Source organism: Squalius cephalus, assembly GCF_949319135.1.
Source record: "Squalius cephalus genome assembly, chromosome: 3".
NCBI classification, from domain to species: Eukaryota; Metazoa; Chordata; class Actinopteri; order Cypriniformes; family Leuciscidae; genus Squalius; species Squalius cephalus.
The window spans coordinates 8,546,652-8,569,471 of NC_137124.1; the positions used below are offsets into that span (position 1 = coordinate 8,546,652).

At 36.9% G+C, this 22,820-nt stretch overlaps 1 protein-coding gene across 1 annotated transcript; it reads right to left on the reverse strand.

The window, feature by feature from the left end:
* Nucleotides 1–1,264: 1,264 nt before the first annotated feature.
* On the reverse strand, nucleotides 1,265–22,345 carry vax2 (ventral anterior homeobox 2). Its single transcript, XM_079867680.1, has 3 exons — nucleotides 21,539–22,345; nucleotides 18,357–18,544; nucleotides 1,265–2,478 (listed from the first exon to the last, which is right to left on the reverse strand). The coding sequence occupies exons 1-3, from the start codon at nucleotides 21,786–21,788 to the stop codon at nucleotides 2,002–2,004; spliced, it is 915 nt and encodes a 304-aa protein (XP_079723806.1). The 5' UTR covers nucleotides 21,789–22,345; the 3' UTR covers nucleotides 1,265–2,001.
* Nucleotides 22,346–22,820: the final 475 nt, after the last annotated feature.

Here is a 22,820-nt window from a genome sequence, read left to right on the forward strand (position 1 = left end):
TAGAGGCTTAGTAACTCGGTAACTATTCGGTTGCACCATTTGTTCTTAAGGCAGAAAGTAACTCGCAGTTCGTAAACTCTCTGTAAAGTAATGCGTAGTCGAATAAGATGACGTTTACCGTCTATGATCCAATAGCAGCCGTCATATACGTCATCAAAAGTTAAAATGCTGTGAGTTTCAGTTTATCCTTCATTCTAACTTCTTCTGCCACACGTAACTAACTGTAAAAATAAGTTTACATTAAATACGATACTAGTTAATCATGAAAAATATAATAGGTAGACTATTTTATATGTACATAACATTGAGAAACTCTATTTGAAATGAATAAGGATCAATAAATAAAAACTGATACAAAAAACATAAGAAATGGCATTTATTTGTTATGGCTGATTTCATTTGACATGCACAACACGGACCGATGCACACAGAGGTTAGCCCAGTTAGCCCCTGTATGTAGATTGTGTTTGTGTTGAAGAGCTGCTAACAAAGTACGTGTATTCACATAATGTAAAACAAGAGCTTATTGAAGCAGTTCAGTCAGTCTGCTATTTTATTATAACTGTTACTCCAGGTTAAAGGCTTCCGTAAATGTAGAGTTACGCTTCAATTAAGTTTAATGGTGCAACTTAAAAAGATTTAGTAGTGCGCAACTTAGTGTCTCTTTACGTCAAAACTAGGCTACGTTGTAACTTAACACGCACAGTTGGTGCAACCGGCCCCAGATGCTGAAAGACTCAAAGTGAGTGGTGGTCTGTTTTGGAAGTCAATAATTAGCCCTTTGCGTCAAATACATTTGGAAACAACAAGAGAAAGCACCTTAACTTGGGGCAATGTAATGTTGAGCCAGTGGATTAGGGCATCGCTAACACTTTCAACTGAGAATTTCACGTGTTACGAAGAGAAGAGGAAATATTTTAAAAGGGTGTGCGTTGCGCATGTGCATTGCATGTGAAGAGTAATTTTAGATGCTATTATTAAGACATGTATAATTTAAATTAAATTTTATGCAATTAGTGTCATTCTGTCCATTGAACTCTCAATATTACCATCACCAAGGTCCAGTTTGAAGTAAATGCCACAAAATTTGTCAGTGCCTTGTTATTGTTATTCACTCAGATAATTCTCTCATTCTTATACTTTCATACAGACACACATTTACATCGACAAGAAGCTCCTCTAGTCTATTAATTTAGAGCAGCATAAAAAACGTACCACTGTTGATCAATGTCTTTTTTTCGTCCATTTTTTTTCTTTTTTTTTAACACCCATTTGGAAACAAACTTGCGAAATAATTTTGCCTTAGTTACAGTTACATTTACAGCGTTTTCCATCATTCACAAATGATAAAGGCCAGTTCACACCAAGAATGATAACTATAACGATAAACATATAGTTTTAAAAATCATTATAAATATAAAAGAATAGCAGAGTCCACACCACAACTATAGCAATGTCGGCAAAGGAAAGCAAATTGTTGGAATCACTTTCAGAATGATTTCAATCCAGCTGATGGATTATAAAAACATTGACAGCCAATCAGATTCCACCCTGCCTTACAGAGCTCGAGCATTTAAAGCGGCAGAGCGCGTTTCTAATAAACAGAACGTTATTATGCGCTCGTGTGGACGCTTAAATAGTTATCGCAATAGTTTTCGTTCTTGTTGTGAATGGGCCTTATAGGTCTGAGGCTTTCTTCACCACACACCACAAAGAAACCTGTGGACGACAAAATTCACCGAACACAGCGATGCTTAATTACAGGCTTCATCCCAAACGCTCCTCCTTACCGATGATGGAGTCCGACTGGCCTAAATTTGGTTGTAGGCACTAGCGCTAGAGAGGCCAGCAAGACGAGTATCCGAACTTGAAGACTATGTCGTTCAATCTCTTTCTGTCAGTTTGCAAACCTCCGCTCCATCCGACCGGCTGTTCACGGCACAGGTGAGACCCCTGAGACAGGTAGAGTGGGGGAAGGTACCAGTAGGTAGGCGAACGCTTTTAGGAAACCGTCTTCTTCCCACCTAACTCACCGTCCTTCCGCTCGATCCTCATGTAGGGCTCGAACGCTGAGGATCCGCACCCGTATCCCGATGGGAGTTCGTGATGGGTGCCGCCCAGGAGAGGCATGGTAAAGCAAAGGGAGGGTGGTGGCACTCCCAGACGAGGCGAAGGTGGAGTCCCACCTAAAGAAGACAGCGACAGTCCGAACGTCCCACCGTTGCCCGACCCGGGAGCCGTGGTGGTGCTACTCACCCCCGAGGAGGTGGACACGGATGGGCTGGCCAGTAGAGAGCCATTTCCGGGGTGCGGGTGAGCCAGCAGAGGGTTTGGGGGAGACAGGAGACGGCCCTGCTCCAGGAGACGTAGGATGTTGCACGTGGCGAGGGATTCGGAGGTGGACGACGAGCGCTTGTCGGTGTCCTTTGTCTGGTCCTTCTTCTGTTTGGTGCGGCGGTTTTGAAACCACACTTTCACCTGTGAAACGAGAGTGAAGTTTTTGAATAAATCCACACTATTTTTCAAAGAGGAAGCAATTTTGCCAGTGCTATACACTAACGGTTTCGAATTCGTTAAGAATCACCAAGACTGCATTTATTTGATCAAAATACAGTAAAAAAAAGAATAAATGGGGACCGTGATACATTTCTTTTGTAACATTATAAATGTCTGCATAACTGTTTCCTCATTGATAACAATAATAAATATTTCTTGAGTTTCAAATCAGCATGTTAGAATGATTTCTTAAATGGTTAGTTAACCCCAAAATGAAAATTCTGTCATTATTTACTCATCCTCATGTCGTTCCAAACCCGTAAGACTTTCATTCATCTTCGGAACACAAATGAAGATATTTTTGATGAAATCGGAGCAATTTCTGTCCCTCCATTGACAGCTAATCAACCGAAACTTTGGCACTTCAAAAAGTTCATAAAGAGATGGTAAAAGTAATTTTCAGTCCAAATTTTCTGAAGAGACTCGATTGTTTTATATGATGAACAGATTGAATTAAGGCTTTTATTCACATATACACAAACCTCAACAAACCTCATTGGTTCTTGCTGAAGCTCAAACGTGATGCGTAACACACGAATAAACCTCATTGGTTCTCGCACGTCAAGCGAACATGCTTGAGCTTACGTTTAACTGATGTGTGAGTTGATGAATGTTTATATGTGAATAAAAGCCTAAATTCAATCTCTTTATTACATAAAGAGATTGTGTCTCCAGAAAATTTGGACTGAACCGCTCAATTCATATGGATTCGTTTTACAATCTTTTAATGGACTTTTTGAAGCATCAAAATGTAGTTGCGTAGCTGTCAATGGAGGGACAGAAATCTCTCAGATTTCATCAAAAATATCTTCATTTGTGTTCTTAAGAGATGAACGAAAGTCTTACAGGTTTGGAACGAGTAATTAATGAAAGAATTTGCATTTCGTGTGGAACTATCCCTTTAAGGATAATTTGTCAAATAATCACTTTGAGAAATAACAACACAACTTCCTACATGGTTTGAGGTGCCATTCATGTCTGTAACATGTATTGTATGAGTTATGTAAAAAAAGTTTAATTTGTGGATCCTGTGTTTGGAAAAACGTGCCTTATAAAGCACCACTAATCAGGGAGTGTCTGTTCAGCAACACTGACCCACGGGATGCCACAGCAAAGCTTCTTCTTATGGCCTTCTTCATAAGCGAAGATCAACGAAGCATGCTGAAAAGTGCACTGAACTCATGTTAAACCGCTGCTGACCTCAGGTTAAAAAGTGCACTGAACTCTGCATGTCCTTGTCCTGCATGTTTAATTGATACACTGCTGCTTTAGTGCAGAGTGTATTCTGGGGTCAACGATGGGTCGAGATCAAGCTCTACTCGTAAGAAAATCAGGCCTATGAAAAATGCATTTCATCCTGACCGGGTTTTTACCTGTCACCTGCTGCTTTGACCCACCCTGGGGACCATAAAGTAGGACTATACATGCGCACAAACGCATCAACACATCGTGAGCTCTCAGAAATACACATTCACACTCATTTTCTCACTCTTAATGTTTAGAGCTCAAGAACATGGGATGATTGAGGTTCAGATCCCACTTCTATGAACCACGTCCATCGAGCAGAGCACTTCACACTTGTCTGCTACGTAAGACACTTTTGACGCTTTTCTCCGTGCTCAAGAAAAAAAAATAGGATTTTAGCTTTGGTACAAGTGCTATAGATTCATGGACATACAGAATAATAGCCAGAGTGATTTTAATGATATGTGTGCAATACTTGCTTGAGATAATATGAAACAATATTTACTTCTGTGATATAATTTGGAGTGAAATAGGATATTCAACGAGGAAAACCTAGGATTGGACTTCATTTTATCCAATGGGATCCATTGATTGAACTTTAAAAAAGGTTTGAAACACCACCAGCAACCCTTGGGTAAAACTTAAGAGGCCTTGATGACATTAGTTGAAAAGGAACATTATTTAATAGGTGAGGAAAATTATGAAAGAATTAGAAAAAAATAAATACATTTTTGTCATTTAGTATAACATGCCCCAATAAATCTACAACCTACTTCATGAATGTTATTTCAAATATATATCCTGAAGTAATTGTATTGTTTTCTCAACAATATTAAGCAGCACTTCTGTTTTCAACATTGATAATAAGAAATGTTTCCTGAGCAGTAAATCAGCATCTTAGAATGATTTCTGCAGGTTCATGTAAATTACATTTTAAAATATTAAATTATTTTATGCATAAATACAGCCTTGGTGAGCAGAAAATACTTCTTTCAAAAACATTTAAAAAATCTTACCGACACCAAACTTTTGAGTGTGTGTGTGTGTGTGTATTTATACTGTATATATATATAATCTAAACGCATCAACACATCGTGAGCTCTCAGAAATACACATTCACACTCATTTTCTCACTCTTAATGTTTAGAGCTCAAGAACATAGGATGATTGAGGTTCAGATCCCACGGCCATCGAGCAAAGCACTTAACTGCTATAAGTGTTAATATAAGCTATATAATTAATATTATATAGTTAATCTGCTATATAAGACACTTTTGACACTTTTCTCCGTGCTCAAGAAAACAGGTTAACATGTCAAGACACATGTTATACTAAATTTCAAGCATTCATGCACGTCACACTGTTTCAGTCCCTCTCGTTTGAGCAAACCGTTTTGCAAGCAGAAATAAAGCTGAGTTTGTAACACTGAGATCATGGACTCGGCGTGGCCATTAGTGTGAGGATAATGAGATTGTGTAGTGATCCCTTAGAGCTTACACCAGCTTGCTGATGCTATGGGCCCTATTTTAATGATCTAAACGCATGGGCTAAAGCGCAGGGCGCAATCTGAATTCACTTTTGCTAGTTTAACGATGGAAAAAATGGTTGGCGTGCTCGGCGCATGGTCTAAAAGGGTTGTCCCTATTCTCTTGCGTAATGGGTGTGTTTTGGGCGTAACGTGCAAAAAAACAATCAGTGTAATTTCCCATTCCCTTTAAAAGCCAGTTGCGCTCGCGCCATGGCGGAATCTGCAAGCGTTCAAAAACTGAACGCGTCTCCAGAGAGGAAACGGATCTGCTCGTGCGCGAGGTTAAAGCGAGCAAGCAAACCATATACGGGACAAGCCGGCTGAAACTAGCAAAAAACACTTGTGTCGCGCTTGGCACCGCATTGTGCCGGGTGTATGATGGGGCCCTTAGTGTTCCAAAGGCTCATTAAAGGATTTTAATTCACACAAAAACGAAAATTATCCCATGATTTACTCGCCCTCAAGACATCCTAGGTGTATATGACTTTCTTCTTTCAGCCAAATACAATCGGAGTTCTATTAAAAAATATCCTTGCTCTTCCAAGCTATGGTAATTGAGATTTTGTTGCCCAAAAAAGTGCATCCAGCCATCATAAAAGTAATCCATACGCCTCCAGGTTAATAAAGGCCTTCTGAAGCAAAGCCATGTGTTTTTGTAGGAAAATATCTACATTTGTGACTTTATAAACTAGAATCATTAGTTTCCGTTAACAGCTGTATGTGAGTCGAGTTTGGGCGGAAGAGTGACCTTTGACCCGACGCATGACTTATTGATGAACGCGGAAGCGCAGAGAATAGAGCATAACAAAACAACACGGAAGTCTAGAAGTCTAAAACAAGGATTTTTAAACAGAAATGTGGGAGGAGCTTGAGTTTGCTTCCCAGCCCTGTAGTGTGGTGCAGGTATGGCATCACTTTGAAGGCCGAAACGCAGGAGCAAGTTGCATTTTAGCACTTCCGGTTCCATCACCCCGAAGTAAATGTTTTTTTTTTTAAATGGGATTTCGGTTAAATGGCTGAAAATAAGGTCTGTGGTGAACACAAGCTCAATAGACACAAGCTGTTTTAAGCTGTTACGTGTCTTGAAAAAGGTGGTTGCAAACAAGAGGCTAAATGTGACTAAACGTCATCACGCCGGACAGGTAAACTCAGTCCGCTTTTACAGCCTCATTCTGATTATAATTGTGCTCTTATAAACTATTCTAGCTCAAACATTCTGGGAAAATATTTTTATATTTATATTTTATATACAGTTTAACATTATATAAAACTGAAAGAGTTGAGGGAAGTTCAGTGATGGTGACGTTGAATTCCTGGGACCGTGGTTTGTTTATAGCCTACCTTTAGCTCTTTACTTCTGCCGACTGCATTTAGGCCTCAAAATTCATAAAAGTTTTATGGTAATTATCTTGTTGGACAAAACGTGCAAGTATCATAAACGTCTGTTGATCACAGAGTTTGTTTTTAGCAATAATTCAAAAGCCGTTGGGAAAATCCTATTGGGTTTTTGTCGAGGGAACCAGCGTGATGTGAACCGGTTGGCCTAGAAAGTGACGTCACACCTGCACCACGGGTTTGATTACAGGTTACAAATTAGAAGTCTAAAACGAGGATTTTTAAAAGAGAAATCTGGAAAGAGCTTAAGTTTGTCGCACAGAACTATGTGTTTGAACCGTGAGAGGCGTCAAAGCTTACGCTACTCCTACATCCTACGTCATGCGTTCGAGGTCACTCTTCCGCCGGAACTAGACTCGCGTAACGCTGTTGCCGGAAGCCAGTGATTATAGTTTATAAAGTTATAAATATAGATATTTTTCTTACAAATACGCATCGCTTCACTTCAGAAGGCCTTTATCAACCCACTGGAGTCATATGGGTTACATTTATGATGGATAGATGTGCTTTTTGGAGCTTCAAAAACTCAATTCGCTCCCATTATTAAGCTTGGAAGAGCCAAGATATTTTTTAAAATACCTCAGATTGTGTTTGGATGAAAGATGAAAGTCTTATATACCTAGGATGGCTTGAGGGTGAGTAAATTATGGGATAATTTTAGGGTAATTAAAATTTTTGGGTGAACTAACACTGTGACACATCAATGTATTTGAGTAAGCAAAATATGTACATATTTAAAGGTTTTATTCTTATTGCTATGTGTTTGTAGTACTATGACAAATGTTGTTTTTTAGCCTATAGTTGGCGAGCTTAACTTGCTTTAGATTACAAAACTCAGCCCTAGAACAGCATTCAGCTTTACTGTGATTTTAAGCAGCGTAAAAGAAAAAAAAATACAGGAGTAGAGGAGAGAAAAGACGAAAGCAAATCTCTTCAATCGTACATCTACACTATTGGAATGAAATCCTCTTTAATGAGATCGAGGGTTCACTGCTGGGGCAGAGATTACCAAACGCAGGATCTGCATGACCTGGATTTGGTGCGTCGTCCCAATCCACTCCGCTCTCGTTCTCCGCTCTCAAACTCAGCACAATGCACTGGTGCACAATGAACTCCAAAGCGTGTTCATCAGATATTTTTGCTATCCTACTGAAACCATATCAGTGCTCCTGTAATTTGAGCTCCTGCGTTCTCCACCATAACCTTCTCTGTGTGTTTGCGTGTGTCGTTCTTCTGTGTATGTAGGCATGAATGATGGTTATTTCATGGACTGTAGTCAGGGTAAATGGTATATTTAATGTGACACAAATGAAAATGAGGTAAGTATGTTGACAAGGGCACTCATTCATGAAGCATACTTAAAATTGTACCTTATTTAATTTTTACATTTATTGATGCACAGCTTGTGTGTCATGAATGAGGTCTCATGAGTTTGCATTTTATATTCCTGACTTTTAATTTAAGCATACAAACTTGAATTCAATGCAATTTAGATTTGAATATTGGAGTCAAATTAAAATGATGGATGGATGGATGGACGGACGGACGGATAGATGGACAGATAGATAGATAGATAGATAGATAGATAGATAGATAGATAGATAGATAGATAGAATTTTGCACAACCCTGACCAACACATTCAAAATTCTATTGTATTATGAACACCTGTTCCTCTGATGATCCTTCAGGCACTTTTTTTTTGTTGACCCCATCCAGAAACTGAACTGCCCGCTCGCTGCCCTCTTGATCCCACACATGTGATAACGCATTCTGCTTATTCCTCTTGACCATTCTCTGACCTCTCTTCTTTGAAAAGCTATTAGGTCATTAATCTCATGCATCTTTACCCAGGGATTTTTCCAATAGCCGAGGCCTGAGTTGATGTCTTTACACTGTGTCCTAACCGGATACGATAAGATTCCAGCGACAAATAATTTGTATGTCCACACTAGACGCGAAGCGACTGCGAGATGCATCAAAATCAATCAAAACCCACAGCCAATCAGAGCGTTCAAGTCCTCCTGGGAAGTTCGTACGTAGGAGGTGGGAAGTCGTGCTTATAACGGCATGTGCGTTCAAGTCACTTTCGTCGGAGCAAAATGGCGAAGTAGCCTACTTTCTCTTAATTAATTACACAAAAATACAGTAAAGTTCTCAAACTCTTGTTCTAGAAAATGAAGAACAAAGAAATGTGCATCAGGTGTAGGCTACTTTGTATTTTTAATTAATTTATGAAGCCACTGCCAACACATCGTTACATGTTATATTGTTATATTATAATACTATCATATTCTGTGTTGGCGATTAGCTAACTGAGCTGTTAATAGAAAAGCCGGACAATATCACAGCTAAATACCTTTACGTATTGTGTATTCCGCCATGTTAATCACTGACACGCCCCCAACTCGTAAAGATCGGAGCTTAGAGAAAATCCCGAGCTGGTATTTACAACATTGTGGTGGCGTTCAAGTGCGTTCAACTCGTAAATACGATACGAGATGACTTGAACGCACCATCATCTTGACGGCACTCGCAAGAAAATGGATAAGTAGCTACATAATCAAATTCACAAATATTACTCCATTTAAACATTATTAAAAATACATAGGCTACTGAGTTACTAAAACAATCTTTACAGTTCACAGTTTGAACATTCTTGTTTCCATTTGTTTAATTTCAAGATCTGAGGAGAATTATCCATTGTTGCTTTTACAGAAAGCTGGAGCACTAAATGATATTCAAAGTCACATTGCATGATTTTAACATTAAATAAAGCACATAAACAGTACCTGAGATTATCATTGCCACACTTTATGTTTGTTGTTCCAGCCGCGAAGTCGCAGAAAAATAGAAATCGTTTCTAAAATAGAATCGTCGCGGCTGGTTAGGACAAACACTCTGATTAACATGGAAAAGATGTCTTATCTATTTTATCGCGCGTCGCGTGTAGGCTATAGTTAGGACACGTGTTAGAAACTCTCTTGCACACACAGTATGGGCTATGGCACAACATATGTTTTGAGGTGAACATAGGCTACTTGTGCTAGAATGTCCATGTTAGATGTTGTAGCCTACACACACTGTAACATGCAGCACGCGTGTGTAATGGTTATGGAAGGGAAAATGAGCATTATTGCATGCATATCTAATTCTTTCTTCCTCACTTGCTGATCATCCCAGTTGCACATGTTTAACCTCTTGCCCTCGTACCCTGATACTTCTTTCTAGTGTTATCGAAGCACATGTTCGCGCAGGTTCAGCCAAGGGTCAACCCGGTCTTACCGATGGCTGGTAGATATGGCTCTATAATCCTCCTAACAGCAAAAGCATTTGGACTATTATTAGTCCCCTTCCCCCAGCACTGGCTGACGGGACCCGCGTGCAAGTGTGATCAGGCAAATTAGGCTTACCCTGTGTGGGCAGATACTGATAGAGAGTGCCCTCTCAGTGGATTAAAAGGCATCCCTGCTGAACCACAGCGCCTCTAGTGGTCCACATTCAACAGTACAGTCTAATCTCCAATGCAGCATTTGCATTCCCAACTTAATTCAATTATTTTAAATTATTTCATGTAGCCTACATTTAAAACACTGTACTTTGTTATATTAATATATTTATATTGTTATATTATTTTAGATTTCAATTATTTTAAATTATTTCATGTACATTGAAAACACTACTTTTTTATATTAATATAATAATATTGTTACATTAATTAAGAAAAAATAAACATTCAAATCTGATGTGATGGGGTTTCATAATCCATCTCTCTATTTTCTTCTCCTACTTTTGGAAAAACATAGAAGTGCAATATATATATAAATATTGCTTTTGGAGCAAATATTTTTCAAAAAAATATATATGTATTTTTTTATACATATATTTTCTAAACCCGATAGTATGCTAGAAGGCTAGAAGGTTGTGCAAAATTGGCTTCCTTTTAATTCATGAGTGTGAATTAAATCCTAAATGAATACCCAACATGAAGTTAATTTGGAATGATAGGTAGTGGCATTCTGAGAAATAAAGTATTCTTCCAAACATTTTGTTTTTAATATAATATAATGAAATATATAAACTAAATGCAAATGATTGATTCGATATATCAAGCGCCACTAATATTCACTAGTCCTGACGGTGTTCAGATCCGAGTCTCTTAAAGCAGAGTTAAATGTGTTGTATTTTTCTGTTCTGTCTGATCCTATCAGATAATTGTATTACAATCTGGCCAGCGAATGACAAACCAAAGACTTACATGCAAACACCGTCAGCCCCTCAATCTCATCAACTTTTCCGCTCCTCTGAGGTGTAATGTAAAGGCCTGGCCAGTGCTGGTGAAACGTTCACATGGAGCGAATGCCAACCACATCCAGCGATGAAACTTACCTAACACTGTCCCCTTTAAACTTTCAGATTGTCTGAACTGGGGTCTTTCTTGTTCTTCTAGACCTCATCTCATCTCTTCATGCCAGACGTTACGTTACTTTACATGCTGTCTGGGTGTAGAAGAGAACAATGCACAACAAAAGCATTCGTACGGTCACCAGCTCAGCAAGGCATGAGTGAGTGAAAAGCAACCAGCTAGCTGTCTTTCTGGTGAGAGTCCTTCTGTCCTCGACTGAGATATTTGATTTAAAAAAAGGAAAATGGCAAGTCTTTGGCTTGATTAAGACAAAACCAGTGAGAAAGACAGAGACTGTGGAGTGTTGAACACCTTCAACCCACTTTATATAACGTATTCCTGAGTGAAACAGGATGATGTTTCTTCTCCCAAAACATTAATGGAAACCCTTCATTTCAAGGTAAAGGGAAACACAACCGGCTCAAAAGAGTGTTCAAAAGAGGATGACAAAAATGGTATTCTTATATATCATTAGCACAAGAATTTATGTGCATGTATGAGAGTGTGTGAGTCCAACACTTTGAGGCAACATGCAAAATCTTTTCATATCAAATTAAATAAGTCCTTCTGTTCTGTCCTTTGATTAACTCTAACTCAAAACCAGTGAGAAAGACACAGACTATGTGTCAACTGTCAACGACACCTTCAAACCACTTTATAATAATAATAATAATAATAATGCATTTTATTTATAATGCACTTTTCTAAAACCCAAAGCGCAACAGTAAAAAAACAAAACAAAAAAAACAAGGACAATACAACAATTAATTAAAAATGTCTTAACTTTTTTGGTGCGTTTATATAGTCAAACATATTTCTGAGAGACAGGATGTTTCTCTACCCAAAAAACCCAAATTTCAAGGTATAAAGAGAAAAACAACAGGTTCAAAAGATTGTTCAACTACAAAAGGAGAAAAAAAATGACAAAAATGGTAATTTTATATGTGACCCTGGACCACAAAACCAGTCACATGGGTACATTTTTTGACATCATCTGAAAGCTGAATAAACAAGCTTTGAATTGGTGTGTGGCTTGTTAGGATAGGACAATATTTGGCTGAGATACAACTATTTGAAAATCTGGAATTTGAGGGAGCAGAAAAATCGAAACACTGAGAAAATTGCCCATATAATGCATTGCTGGCGATTGCCACAAATATACCCGTGCGACATGTGACTGGTTTTGTGATCCAGGGTCACATATATCATTAGCACGAGACTTTTTGTGCGTGAATGATTGCGGAAACACGCTGCTGGCTGTATTGATGAAAAGATTGAGCACAGTCTCAGTCGAGGCTTTCAGAACTGCCAATTTATTTCTGTGAAAGCCACGGTTTAACACCGCGAGGACCTGCGAATTCAGCCGGTCAGACTGAATGTTTGCCAGCCCAAAAAAATGTGCTGCCCATGTTTGTTCTATCAAACATATTTGGCTTTACAACCTGATAAATCATAATCCCAGTATGTGGCCTTTCATGGAAGTGTCCAGGTTGAAGTGGAGCCCTGGTTTCTGCTTATGTTAGTTAAGGCCACACTGATGGAAGAGACTCATTGTGCTCGACTCTGAACGGTCACTCACTCGGCTAATTAAAACATCTAATTTGAATCAATGCGAAGAAACAAAGTTCTGCAGAAACCCTGTTCATTTCCTCGAGCTTTAAATGAGCAGGTCGGGATGTAGTTGTTCTTTATTTCATTTTTCTATGAGCCTCTCATTCAGTGATGCTAACTCACAGACTGGTCACACACACGCTCACGGCAGCATCTCGGATCATGAATATCTAGCAGATCTTCTCCGTGATCAATGCGTCACACACTCATGTGTGGTTCAGGTGTCCTGCTGTGTTACGCTGGAGCGGGGAGCCACCTGCTGGGGACGGGCTCTGCCCAAAAACACACATTTGCATGGGAATTCCTATGATTTTTAATACTTTACGTTTAGCCAAATGCTAAACTGATCCTGTGAGAAGCCACAGATGAAAGCTGCCTTTAAACCTTCATCTTCATCATGACACCGACACACACTCATCGGCTCTATGAATTTGTAATGCAGTTCATCAAAATTAAAAGTTGAATAAACTCTTTAAAAGCTCATAGTGGTTTCCTATATACAATTACAAAAAGAATACTATGATGGTATCATGATGGTGTCATATGGTAATATCTGCCTATCTATCTATCTATCTATCTATCTATCTATCTATCTATCTATCTATCTATCTATCTATCTATCTATCTATCTATTAATCCATCCATTCATCCGTCAATCTGTCTGTCTATCTATCTATATGTCTATCTATCCATTGTCTATCAATCCATTCATCTATCAATCTGTCTGTCCATCCATCGTCTATCAATTAATCCATCCATCCATCATCCATCCATCCATCCATCCATCCATCTATCCATTCATCTATCAATCTGTCTGTCCATCCATCCATTGTCTATCTGTCTATCAATCAATTAATCCATCCATCCGTCTATCTATCTATCTATCTATCTATCCATCCATTGTCTATCTATCTATCTATCTATCTATCTATCTATCTATCTATCTATCTATCTATCTATCCATCCATCTATCTGTCTGTCTGTCTGTCCATACAATGGCATTATCTTGAGGAAAATATTTCTCACTTTGCCTATATTTTTCATTAATGCAAGCCAATATATTTCCTTGAAATTGTAAAGGAAAAAAAGTTCAATCTTAAACCTGATCGTTGAATTCTAATTTGAATTTGAGTTTCTATTATCTTCTAGACTGACCAGTTTCTGTATTCTTATTAAATCATAATGAGAGAGAAAACAATTAAAGACTTGATAATTACATTCCAATTTGATGCAAGAAACCATGACTTTTTACTTTATGAATCGTCACTTTTCTCAAACGAGTCCATTTAGAGCCACATGGATTGAGTTTGAAGCCAACAATAAAAACAGCTTTCGTTTATTGATGGCGTTTACATTCATATTTTAATCAAAGATCGTGTCTGTCATTATGAAGTTTCTTATGCACATTTTCTCTTTCAGGAGAAAGAGACTCAATGAAAAGGTGAACAGTTTATCACGATGTGTTGCAGAGATCTAGTCGTGTTTTAGTGCCATTGCAAATGTCTCCACAACTGAGGCGCAACAAGTCTCGTGCGCGCGCCTGACAGGAGATGGTCCTTCCTTCCTTTCTTCCTTTCTTTCTTTCTTTCTTTCTTTCTTTCTTTCTTTCTTTCTTTCTTTCTTTCTTTCTTGTCTCGTGAAATGCATGTTTCATAACAATCAAATGTGCAGAACTCGGGCGCGCGCGGCTACATATTTCTCCCCATCTTTGTAAATCTTTAGTATATAATTAATGGTGTTGGATGAAATAGATTTAGATTCAGATGTAAACTGAATTATTGAATATTGCGATGTCCTTCAATATCGCTGGAAACATAACACCTAGATGTCACTGTGATGCTGAAGCATATGAAAATGAATGCGCATTAATTATAAAATGATTTAAAGTCTCAGACCCGCAATTAAACGTTAAACGTCTACGTTGCATGTGCATTACTCTTCGGGTAAAGTTTGTTATTTTTCTTTCAGTAAATAGTACTTCTGTAAAGAGAAATATATTAAAAATTTTCAGGGGAATAAACTGAAATGCAGATATATTTTGCACATGCCGAAATGGAAGCTTGAGGCACCAAGGGAATTTGTATGAGTATTAGCACTTACAATCTGTGTTATAGGCCTATGTAAATTTAAAAAGCAATTTCATGCAAATGCTTTTTGTTGTATTGAACACGATTTGTTGAGCGTCTCCAAAGTCTTTGGTTGAGTTTTACTGCAAGCATCCGTTCAAAACGGAAATTATTTCAGAGAAACTATTTAAATGCTGTATTTATCTTTTGAAGTTTAATTAAAACTTAATTAAGCAGAATATGCAGATTATTTTAATATTTTATAGTTAATGAACTCCGTTATGCTGCTATAATTTAAATAGTTCATGCTGCTTTGACAGAATATTTAACACCATTTAATTGTTTGTTTTTTTATATTTCAATTAAGAAAAATCTTAATATTAGTGATTACAAGAGTTCTATAGAAATATGTTATACAATAAATCTATTTGCCAGAGTTATTTCGACTGAGCCAGTAATACACCGTTTAAAGCTGACTATAAGTTATTTTGATTCATCCATCTATTTTCCCATTTGACGCATATATTCATGGACTTTCATGGATCATCAAGAGATTAATGCTAAGAGAAGAACTGGACTGGTCACTTCTTTTGTTTTTCACCATTTTAATTTTGAATGATCCCGTAGTTTGAAAATATATATATTTTTTAAAGAAAAAATATTCCATGTATGAGCTCATTAAAAACTATATGCATAATAATTATAATTTTAGATGGACTATCACAGAAAGTATATCAGTTGCGCGTGTAGCCAGACCAAAACGTAGGCTACAAAACATACTTTTTATTTCTTATAACCATAATGCTGTTGTGTCTATGTTTTCCCCCTCAAACTCCATGTGTTTGTATGAAAATATATCCAAGTGTTTTACAAATTCACGTTAATATTTCCAGCTGTAATAATGATCTCAGTCATGCGCCCCTAGTGTTCAAATTCTGACCACATTTATAGCCTACTAAAAAATATATATATTTTTCCCATTTTTTTCTTCATTTTAGAAAACACAGGCCTATTTAATTGTACAGTATAACTGCGCAGATCCATACGAAATTAGAATAGGTTTTTTATTAATTCATTCATTCACTCTAAAAAATGCTGGGTTGCTTTAACCCAGTTTTGGGTCAAATATGGACTAACCCAACGTTGGGTTAAAAATGCAATTTAAAAATGGACAAACCCAGCCGTTGGGTTACATTTTTAATGCAATTTGTCTATTTTTAAATTACATTTTTGTCCATTTTTGATTTTGTTCAAAATGCAATTTGTCCATTTTTTAAATTGCATTTTTAACCCAACGTTGGGTTAGTCCATATTTGACCCAAAATTGGGTTAAAGCAACCCAGTATTTTTTTATTCGTTTCAATTCATTCATTTCTATTGTATTGTAACAATTTGCCAGTGTTTTGTTTGGCTCAGATTATCATTAAAACATTATAGAATATTTGAAACCATAACTGCAAACATCATAATATTTCTCCATTAATCGTTTAAAAAAATAACCCCTTGCATGTGGCAGCAATGCGGTCAAACTATTGTTTGAATTGAATCATTGCCAGTTTAAATTTACATTGTATTGAATCATCTTTTTCATGGCGATCTAAGACCCGTGGTCTGTGCAGATAATATATTGGAATTGCTTTGAAATTGCTACTTCATTGTGTACTATTCATAAAAAATACCGCATTAAACCGAAATTGCTTGTGTTTGGAAAATTGACTATGTCCACATAAAGCCGTGCGTCTACACACGTGTTTGTGTGATTTATTGAGGTGATTTATAAAGTAAATATACAGGATATTCTCTGTGTAATAGTCTATTTTGACACATGCCTGATTTAGTCATGTCAGGTGGATCCGTGAGTAACACATTAGTCGTTTAATCGTATCAATTTTGTCCGAGGAAAGTGATTATTCGATATTTTTAATCACTTGGATAATACCATATGGCTAAAATCAGACTAAAGTAAATGCAACTTTATGAATTCCGACACGTAAAAAAAAACGAGACAAGTAAATATTCAGTCTGAAGTGACGCAGTTCGTAATGCATGAAAGATGACTGGACAACTGAGGCCCCATTTCTTTTTTTTCACGTCTGGATAAAGAAATGCTCCGCCCACTAACGCCCACTGTGCGAATACTAATTATGAGTATTGTGCACATAACAATGGAAGCTGACATGCAGCATTTGCAGACAGGAGATTGTTAACTCTCGCGCACGATTTGACGTTAGATTTTTGCCAGTTTCCACACCACCTGTAATCAGTAGCCATTGCTTTGACAAAACAATTAACTTACTAAAACGAATTATTTATTTATTCATTTGTTTGTTTGTTTATTCAATCGTTTGGGTGTCCATTTATTCATTCATTTAGCCTACTTATTTTCCGTTTATAGGCTATAATTCTATTATTCAGAATCATTCAACGATCATTTTTTTCATATCCCAACTTATATGTATATATGTGTGTGTGTACATATAGAATATATAATTCCCCTATATATATATTGTATATATATACTTATATATATATATATATATACTTAATTAATCGTCCATTTATTCATTCATTTTTTATTTATATTACTTATTTTCCTCCGTGTATTATTAATTATATTATTTATATTGAACAATAGATATATGGTTGTTTATTCATATCCCAACTTATATAGGCTATTTATTATTTACTTATTTAATCGTTGGTGCGTCCATTTATTCATTCATTTTTTTTTTATATAGGCTAGGCCTATTTACTTATTTTCCGTTTATTATTAATTCTATTATTCAGATTCGACGGTCGTTTCATGGTCGTTTCTTCATAAACAAACTTATTTTATTTACTATTAATTTATTTATTTATTTGGGCTATTTATTTATCTATCCCACACACCGTCCTTTGTGTTAAACTTTTTCAGCTTTTACAATTATTTTCATTTAGCCTTCAATATTGCATTTTCTTTGCGTTCATTGTATTTTGACATTGTCATTGAGGATATTAATGCACTCTCATGTAAAAAAATGTCTGTAGTTTTATAAGACAGTAAATATGTTTTGTGGTACTCGCACTGTAAAAATCAAGAACAATATGCATATTAAGAGTCATTTTTTAAATAATAGACAGTCTCCAAAAGAAATGTTGAAAATGGACACAAAGAGCTGATGTAAATGCTTCTTTTTCAATCTACTGATGCATTTTACATACACCTAAATTAATTTAGGGCTAAATCTAAACCCCTTAACCGCTATACATTGGTACAATAATAAATAATAAATAAAACACTTAAAAATCGATAAAACAACTATGATCTGATGTCATTAAACATATTACATGAAGAAGAATTCTGCTGAATTCACAAAGACAATCAAATTGCAATTTTGAACTGTTGTCATATATATATATATATATATACAGCCTAATAATAATAAATACATCAACCATGCAACAAAATATTTTAGAAAAAAAACATGCATTTATGTATTGCATTAAAAAGCAGTGCGTAATTCAGAAGTGAAGCGCGCTATCATGTCTTTCAAGCACGGTTCCGTGTCGTACCTGTGTTTCCGACAGATTGAGCTGTCTCGCGAGCTCCGTGCGCTCGCGCCCGACCACGTACTGACAGCGCGTGAACTCGAGCTCGAGCCGGTAGAGCTGCTCCGCCGTGAAGGACGTGCGCGTGCGCTTCGGCCGGTCCAGATCCAGGCCTTTCGGCAGCACGATCTCCCGGATAGTGCCCTTGGCGTCTGTTCGGGACACACACATCATTTACTTTGTGTTGAGATAGAGCAATTTCTCGTAGATTATTATGAGTGGGACAATCCCTTATTGAATAGGGCAAATATATTGTGACGCGTTTTATGAAAATAAGTGTTTAGATATATTTTTTTCATGACAGGACATATTAAACAGACTATGAACTTCATTATAAAGGTTTGTATTCCTTACTCGTTTAACTGGTTAGTGCCAGCTTATAGAAGAAGGAATAAAATAGTTTAATCGAGATTCGATTTTGTTTTACCAATATGCAGTTTCTAGCACACAACTCATGAGTTTCCAAAGGAGTTGCCAAAGAGAAGTCCAGTATCTTGATGATTTTGCCCTTCTGCTGAGGTTATAGTTTGAAATGGCATCATGTTACATTTGTGGACATTTTATGCAAGTATTTACCTAAGCAGACCAGAGCAGATTAACGATAATTATATTAGTTGGCAATCACTTTAAGACTGTTTTATCAACATGAAACATAATTATCAACACAGTGATACTACATTTTATTGATATCACGACTGACATGCGACAGCAGAAATCATGGTGTCAGATAATAATGTATTAAAGAAAATGTCTGTGCTAAGTATGCTCAACGCATGATGCAATATATGTTCCATCAAAAGCATTATGCCTTGGATAATATATATTGGGAAGCCATAACCAACGCAACATTTTTATTTATCATCATATGTTTCCATCTATACAATTCATTTCTATGTCACTTTCAAATTTAACATGCAAGTTGTTTTGAGTCTGTGTGCATGAGATGCAACAGCATCATTAAACCCAGGAAGATTATTATTATCCTCAGGTAATGAAATTATACAGAACTTTTCGATGTAACCCCGTTGATTCCATCATTTTTAATGAAACCAAACATATAGTGAATATATTTTTAAATGATCATTGAATTGAAGAAATTGAATGTTCCAACTGAGAGACTTATTTTGAAATCCTTTGACCTGGAAAACATCTATTAGTAGCCTCAAATAAAACAGCACCATGACTTTACCTAAAACTGCAGTATTTTGGGAAAAAAAATAAATAAATAAAAAATCATACATTGCAATGAGTCATATCTGTCAGGGTGGGAGTACAAGATGATACTTGGCTTTTCAGAACTTTAAAAATGGTCATTATTAAACTATATGATATTATTGGAATGGATTCAATCAGCTCTATTTTCGAAAATGAAGTGGTGAAGTATTAATATTCAGCCTGACATTCATAGCTCCGCCTATCTGATGTCTGCCTGGCAACCAAGCTCAGTATATAGGATCACACTTTGATGAACTGTAATGTCACAATAAGATTCATGGTATTTGTTGATATAGAGCAGTGAGATGTTAATGGCGAAAGCGTCTGTGATTGCGTTTTCCTCGCGGTTTAATATGAGCGCGAGCTCATCGAGCATGACGACACAGACGAGCTGACCTTTCAGTGACCCTGATCTCACGAGGACTCGGGCGTATTCAATAGCAGCTTTAAAAACAAATAGTGGCACCGGGGATTGTGTGGGGATTGTGGGCTTCCAGAGCCGCACACACACCACTGCAGGACTGTTGCTCTGACAGTTTCAATTTCACAAAGCATTTAGTGTCCATCTGAATCAAAAGTCTTGGTCTTTAAGAGCATTTAATCATTTCATTTCCCTGATGTATGCTACCTATACATTATTATAAGCCACAGATATGGCTAAACTGAAAACATATAAATGCAATGAATAGTCTAATTTTTAAAGCATAGCTATTTATTAACAATAGCCTACATATTAAAAGTCGTTATAGCTGATGCAAACAATTCAGATGATGGTCAAATATTTAGTGCATTGATATTATTTAAGCATTATTAGTGCCGTTTTTATTTTAAAAATTGGACCATACGCTGCTCATCTTTTCTTGTTTTTAAAACTGAAATGGGAACACGAACAAATGCAAAAGGGTTAATTTTAAAATTATTTCTGATGTTGTGAGTATTATTTAGTGATTTTTTGCATGGACCTATTATTCCCTTTTCTCAATTTAATAATAGAAATATTTTATCTGTGTGAATAATATGTGCTCTTCCAAATAAATATATACTGTGGATTGTGTTAAAAAAAATGGGCCACATATTGAGATATTTTTGGGGAATTTAGAACTGACTAGTGTTTGCATTTTCTATGTTTTTGCTGTCGTTGTTAATGTTGTTTTAGCTTATTTGTTTTATCTCTATACACTCATGTTTGATGATGTTCAATACATAATCTCTTTCATAAACTTCAAGCAATATAAAAGACACACCTCTCGAAAACAATGATTTTAAACAGCCTATTTAATATTTATTTAATATTTATAATAGCCTATTTATAACATATATCTATTATATGTTTCAGATAAACTCACTGCATAAAACTGTATGATGTTTTACATATTTGTTCAATTTCAGATATTGATGTAGGCTATATATTTCATTTAATAGGCATCCTTTTAATATTTTGCTGTGGCCTATTGGCAGTTTATTTTGTGCATCAATTTTTGTATTAATGTGTGACATTAATTGTAAATTGTAAACGAATCTCAGATATTTTTGGCGTACATTTAATACTAATAATCTTAAAAAGAAAGGTTCTTTATTGGCATCTATGGCTCCATGAAGAACCTTTAATAACCATGGAATCTTTCCATTCCACAAAAGATTCTTTATAGTGGAAAACGATTCTTTGGAATTTTAGAATGTTCTTCACACTAAGAAAAAAACGGTTCTTTGATGGAATCTCTTTTTTATGGAACCTTTTATTTTAACAGTGTAAGCTACGAGAATTAAGTAAAATACAAAACCAATAAATAGTTTTGTGTAAATTTAAGCGGATTTTGTTTAAGACATTAGTAAAATATTTATTTATTTATTTTTACTAAATAACGCCTATTCAAAAACAAACAGGAAATGATGTAGTCCCACAGATTTACAGTAAATATTCGCTCCCTCACCTCTGACCAGAATCCTTCGACAGTAGTCCGGATCGACTCCTAAAAGTTTATCGTGTCCATCCTCGCTGGAGGAGGTCGGTGTGGACGCCGAGGTCCCCGGTGTGTCGGTAGAGCTCTGCACAGGTGACCGGTTCCCCACTTCCGTCCGGCTCTTAGAGTCTCTCGCGCGCTCACGGCACAATGCTTTGGATCCACAGTGGTTTCGGTCCTCGGCGATTCCATCGCCCATACTCGTGGCTTGATCAAACATCTAATAATTGAACTATTTTATGTGTCCACTTACTTTTATTGGGCTATTTTCAGCTTAAATGAATAGTCTGCGTAAATTCTTTCCTGACAGAAATGGGGAGATTATCGATTATTCCCAAAACAACATCAAATTAGAATCCAGCGACGGAACCGAATTTCTGCCCGAATGTTTTCGCATGTTCCGGCATCGGGCGTCCATGCAGGAGGAGATGTGTAAAGAAGGGAAGGAAGGTGGAGGTGGAGGGGGCCCTGTGGGCATGTGGAAGGACCCTCCTCAGCTATAGGATCGCGCTCAACCCAAAATACATTGTGCATATATGCGCTGGGCTTCAAGGTCTGTGACCGAGGCACTGGGAGGCGCTTCACTGCTTAACCACGTAGAAGTAATTCCACACACCAAACATGGACCCGAGCAGCGCAAACTTTCCCTTTCCCCCCGTGCATGACTTATATAGTCAATTTACTCCATGACTACACTGAGTGTTTTTTCTTTTTTTTCTCTCCGTATTTGCTCTGGGCTGGGTTACAGAAGCCCTGGAGGAAGAGCCATCGTATTTCAGGATTTCTTCGGGAGGAGGGAGGTGCTCATTTTTACGTGGGACCAAGTCAGGAATATCCTATAATCAGAGACAAAATGCAAGTAAATAAATAATATCGGCCTATTATCGGTCTACTCTCAACACAATCCGTTGGCTTCAGCCGTCACGTTAACATGTAATTCTAGATGTATATGGGATTTTATTTTATTTTGACTGACAGCAGTGACGTCACTTCCGGAGTGTAATCCATCAATTGATTGATAAACAGACGAGTAAGAGCACGAGGTGCTTTCAACGCCCGTTAGCCTTCAGCGCAATGTGAATGAAACTATCCCTGTTGTCTGTAGACTTTATGCTACTCGGTAAGTAGTTTTTTGAATTCGCGTTTAATTCATTTATAGCGCTCGCTAATAACGGACAAGGCAAATGTGTTCGAATGCGTCATGATTATAAGCGCCTAAAAATACGGCACGATTATTTAATTAGGCTAAGTC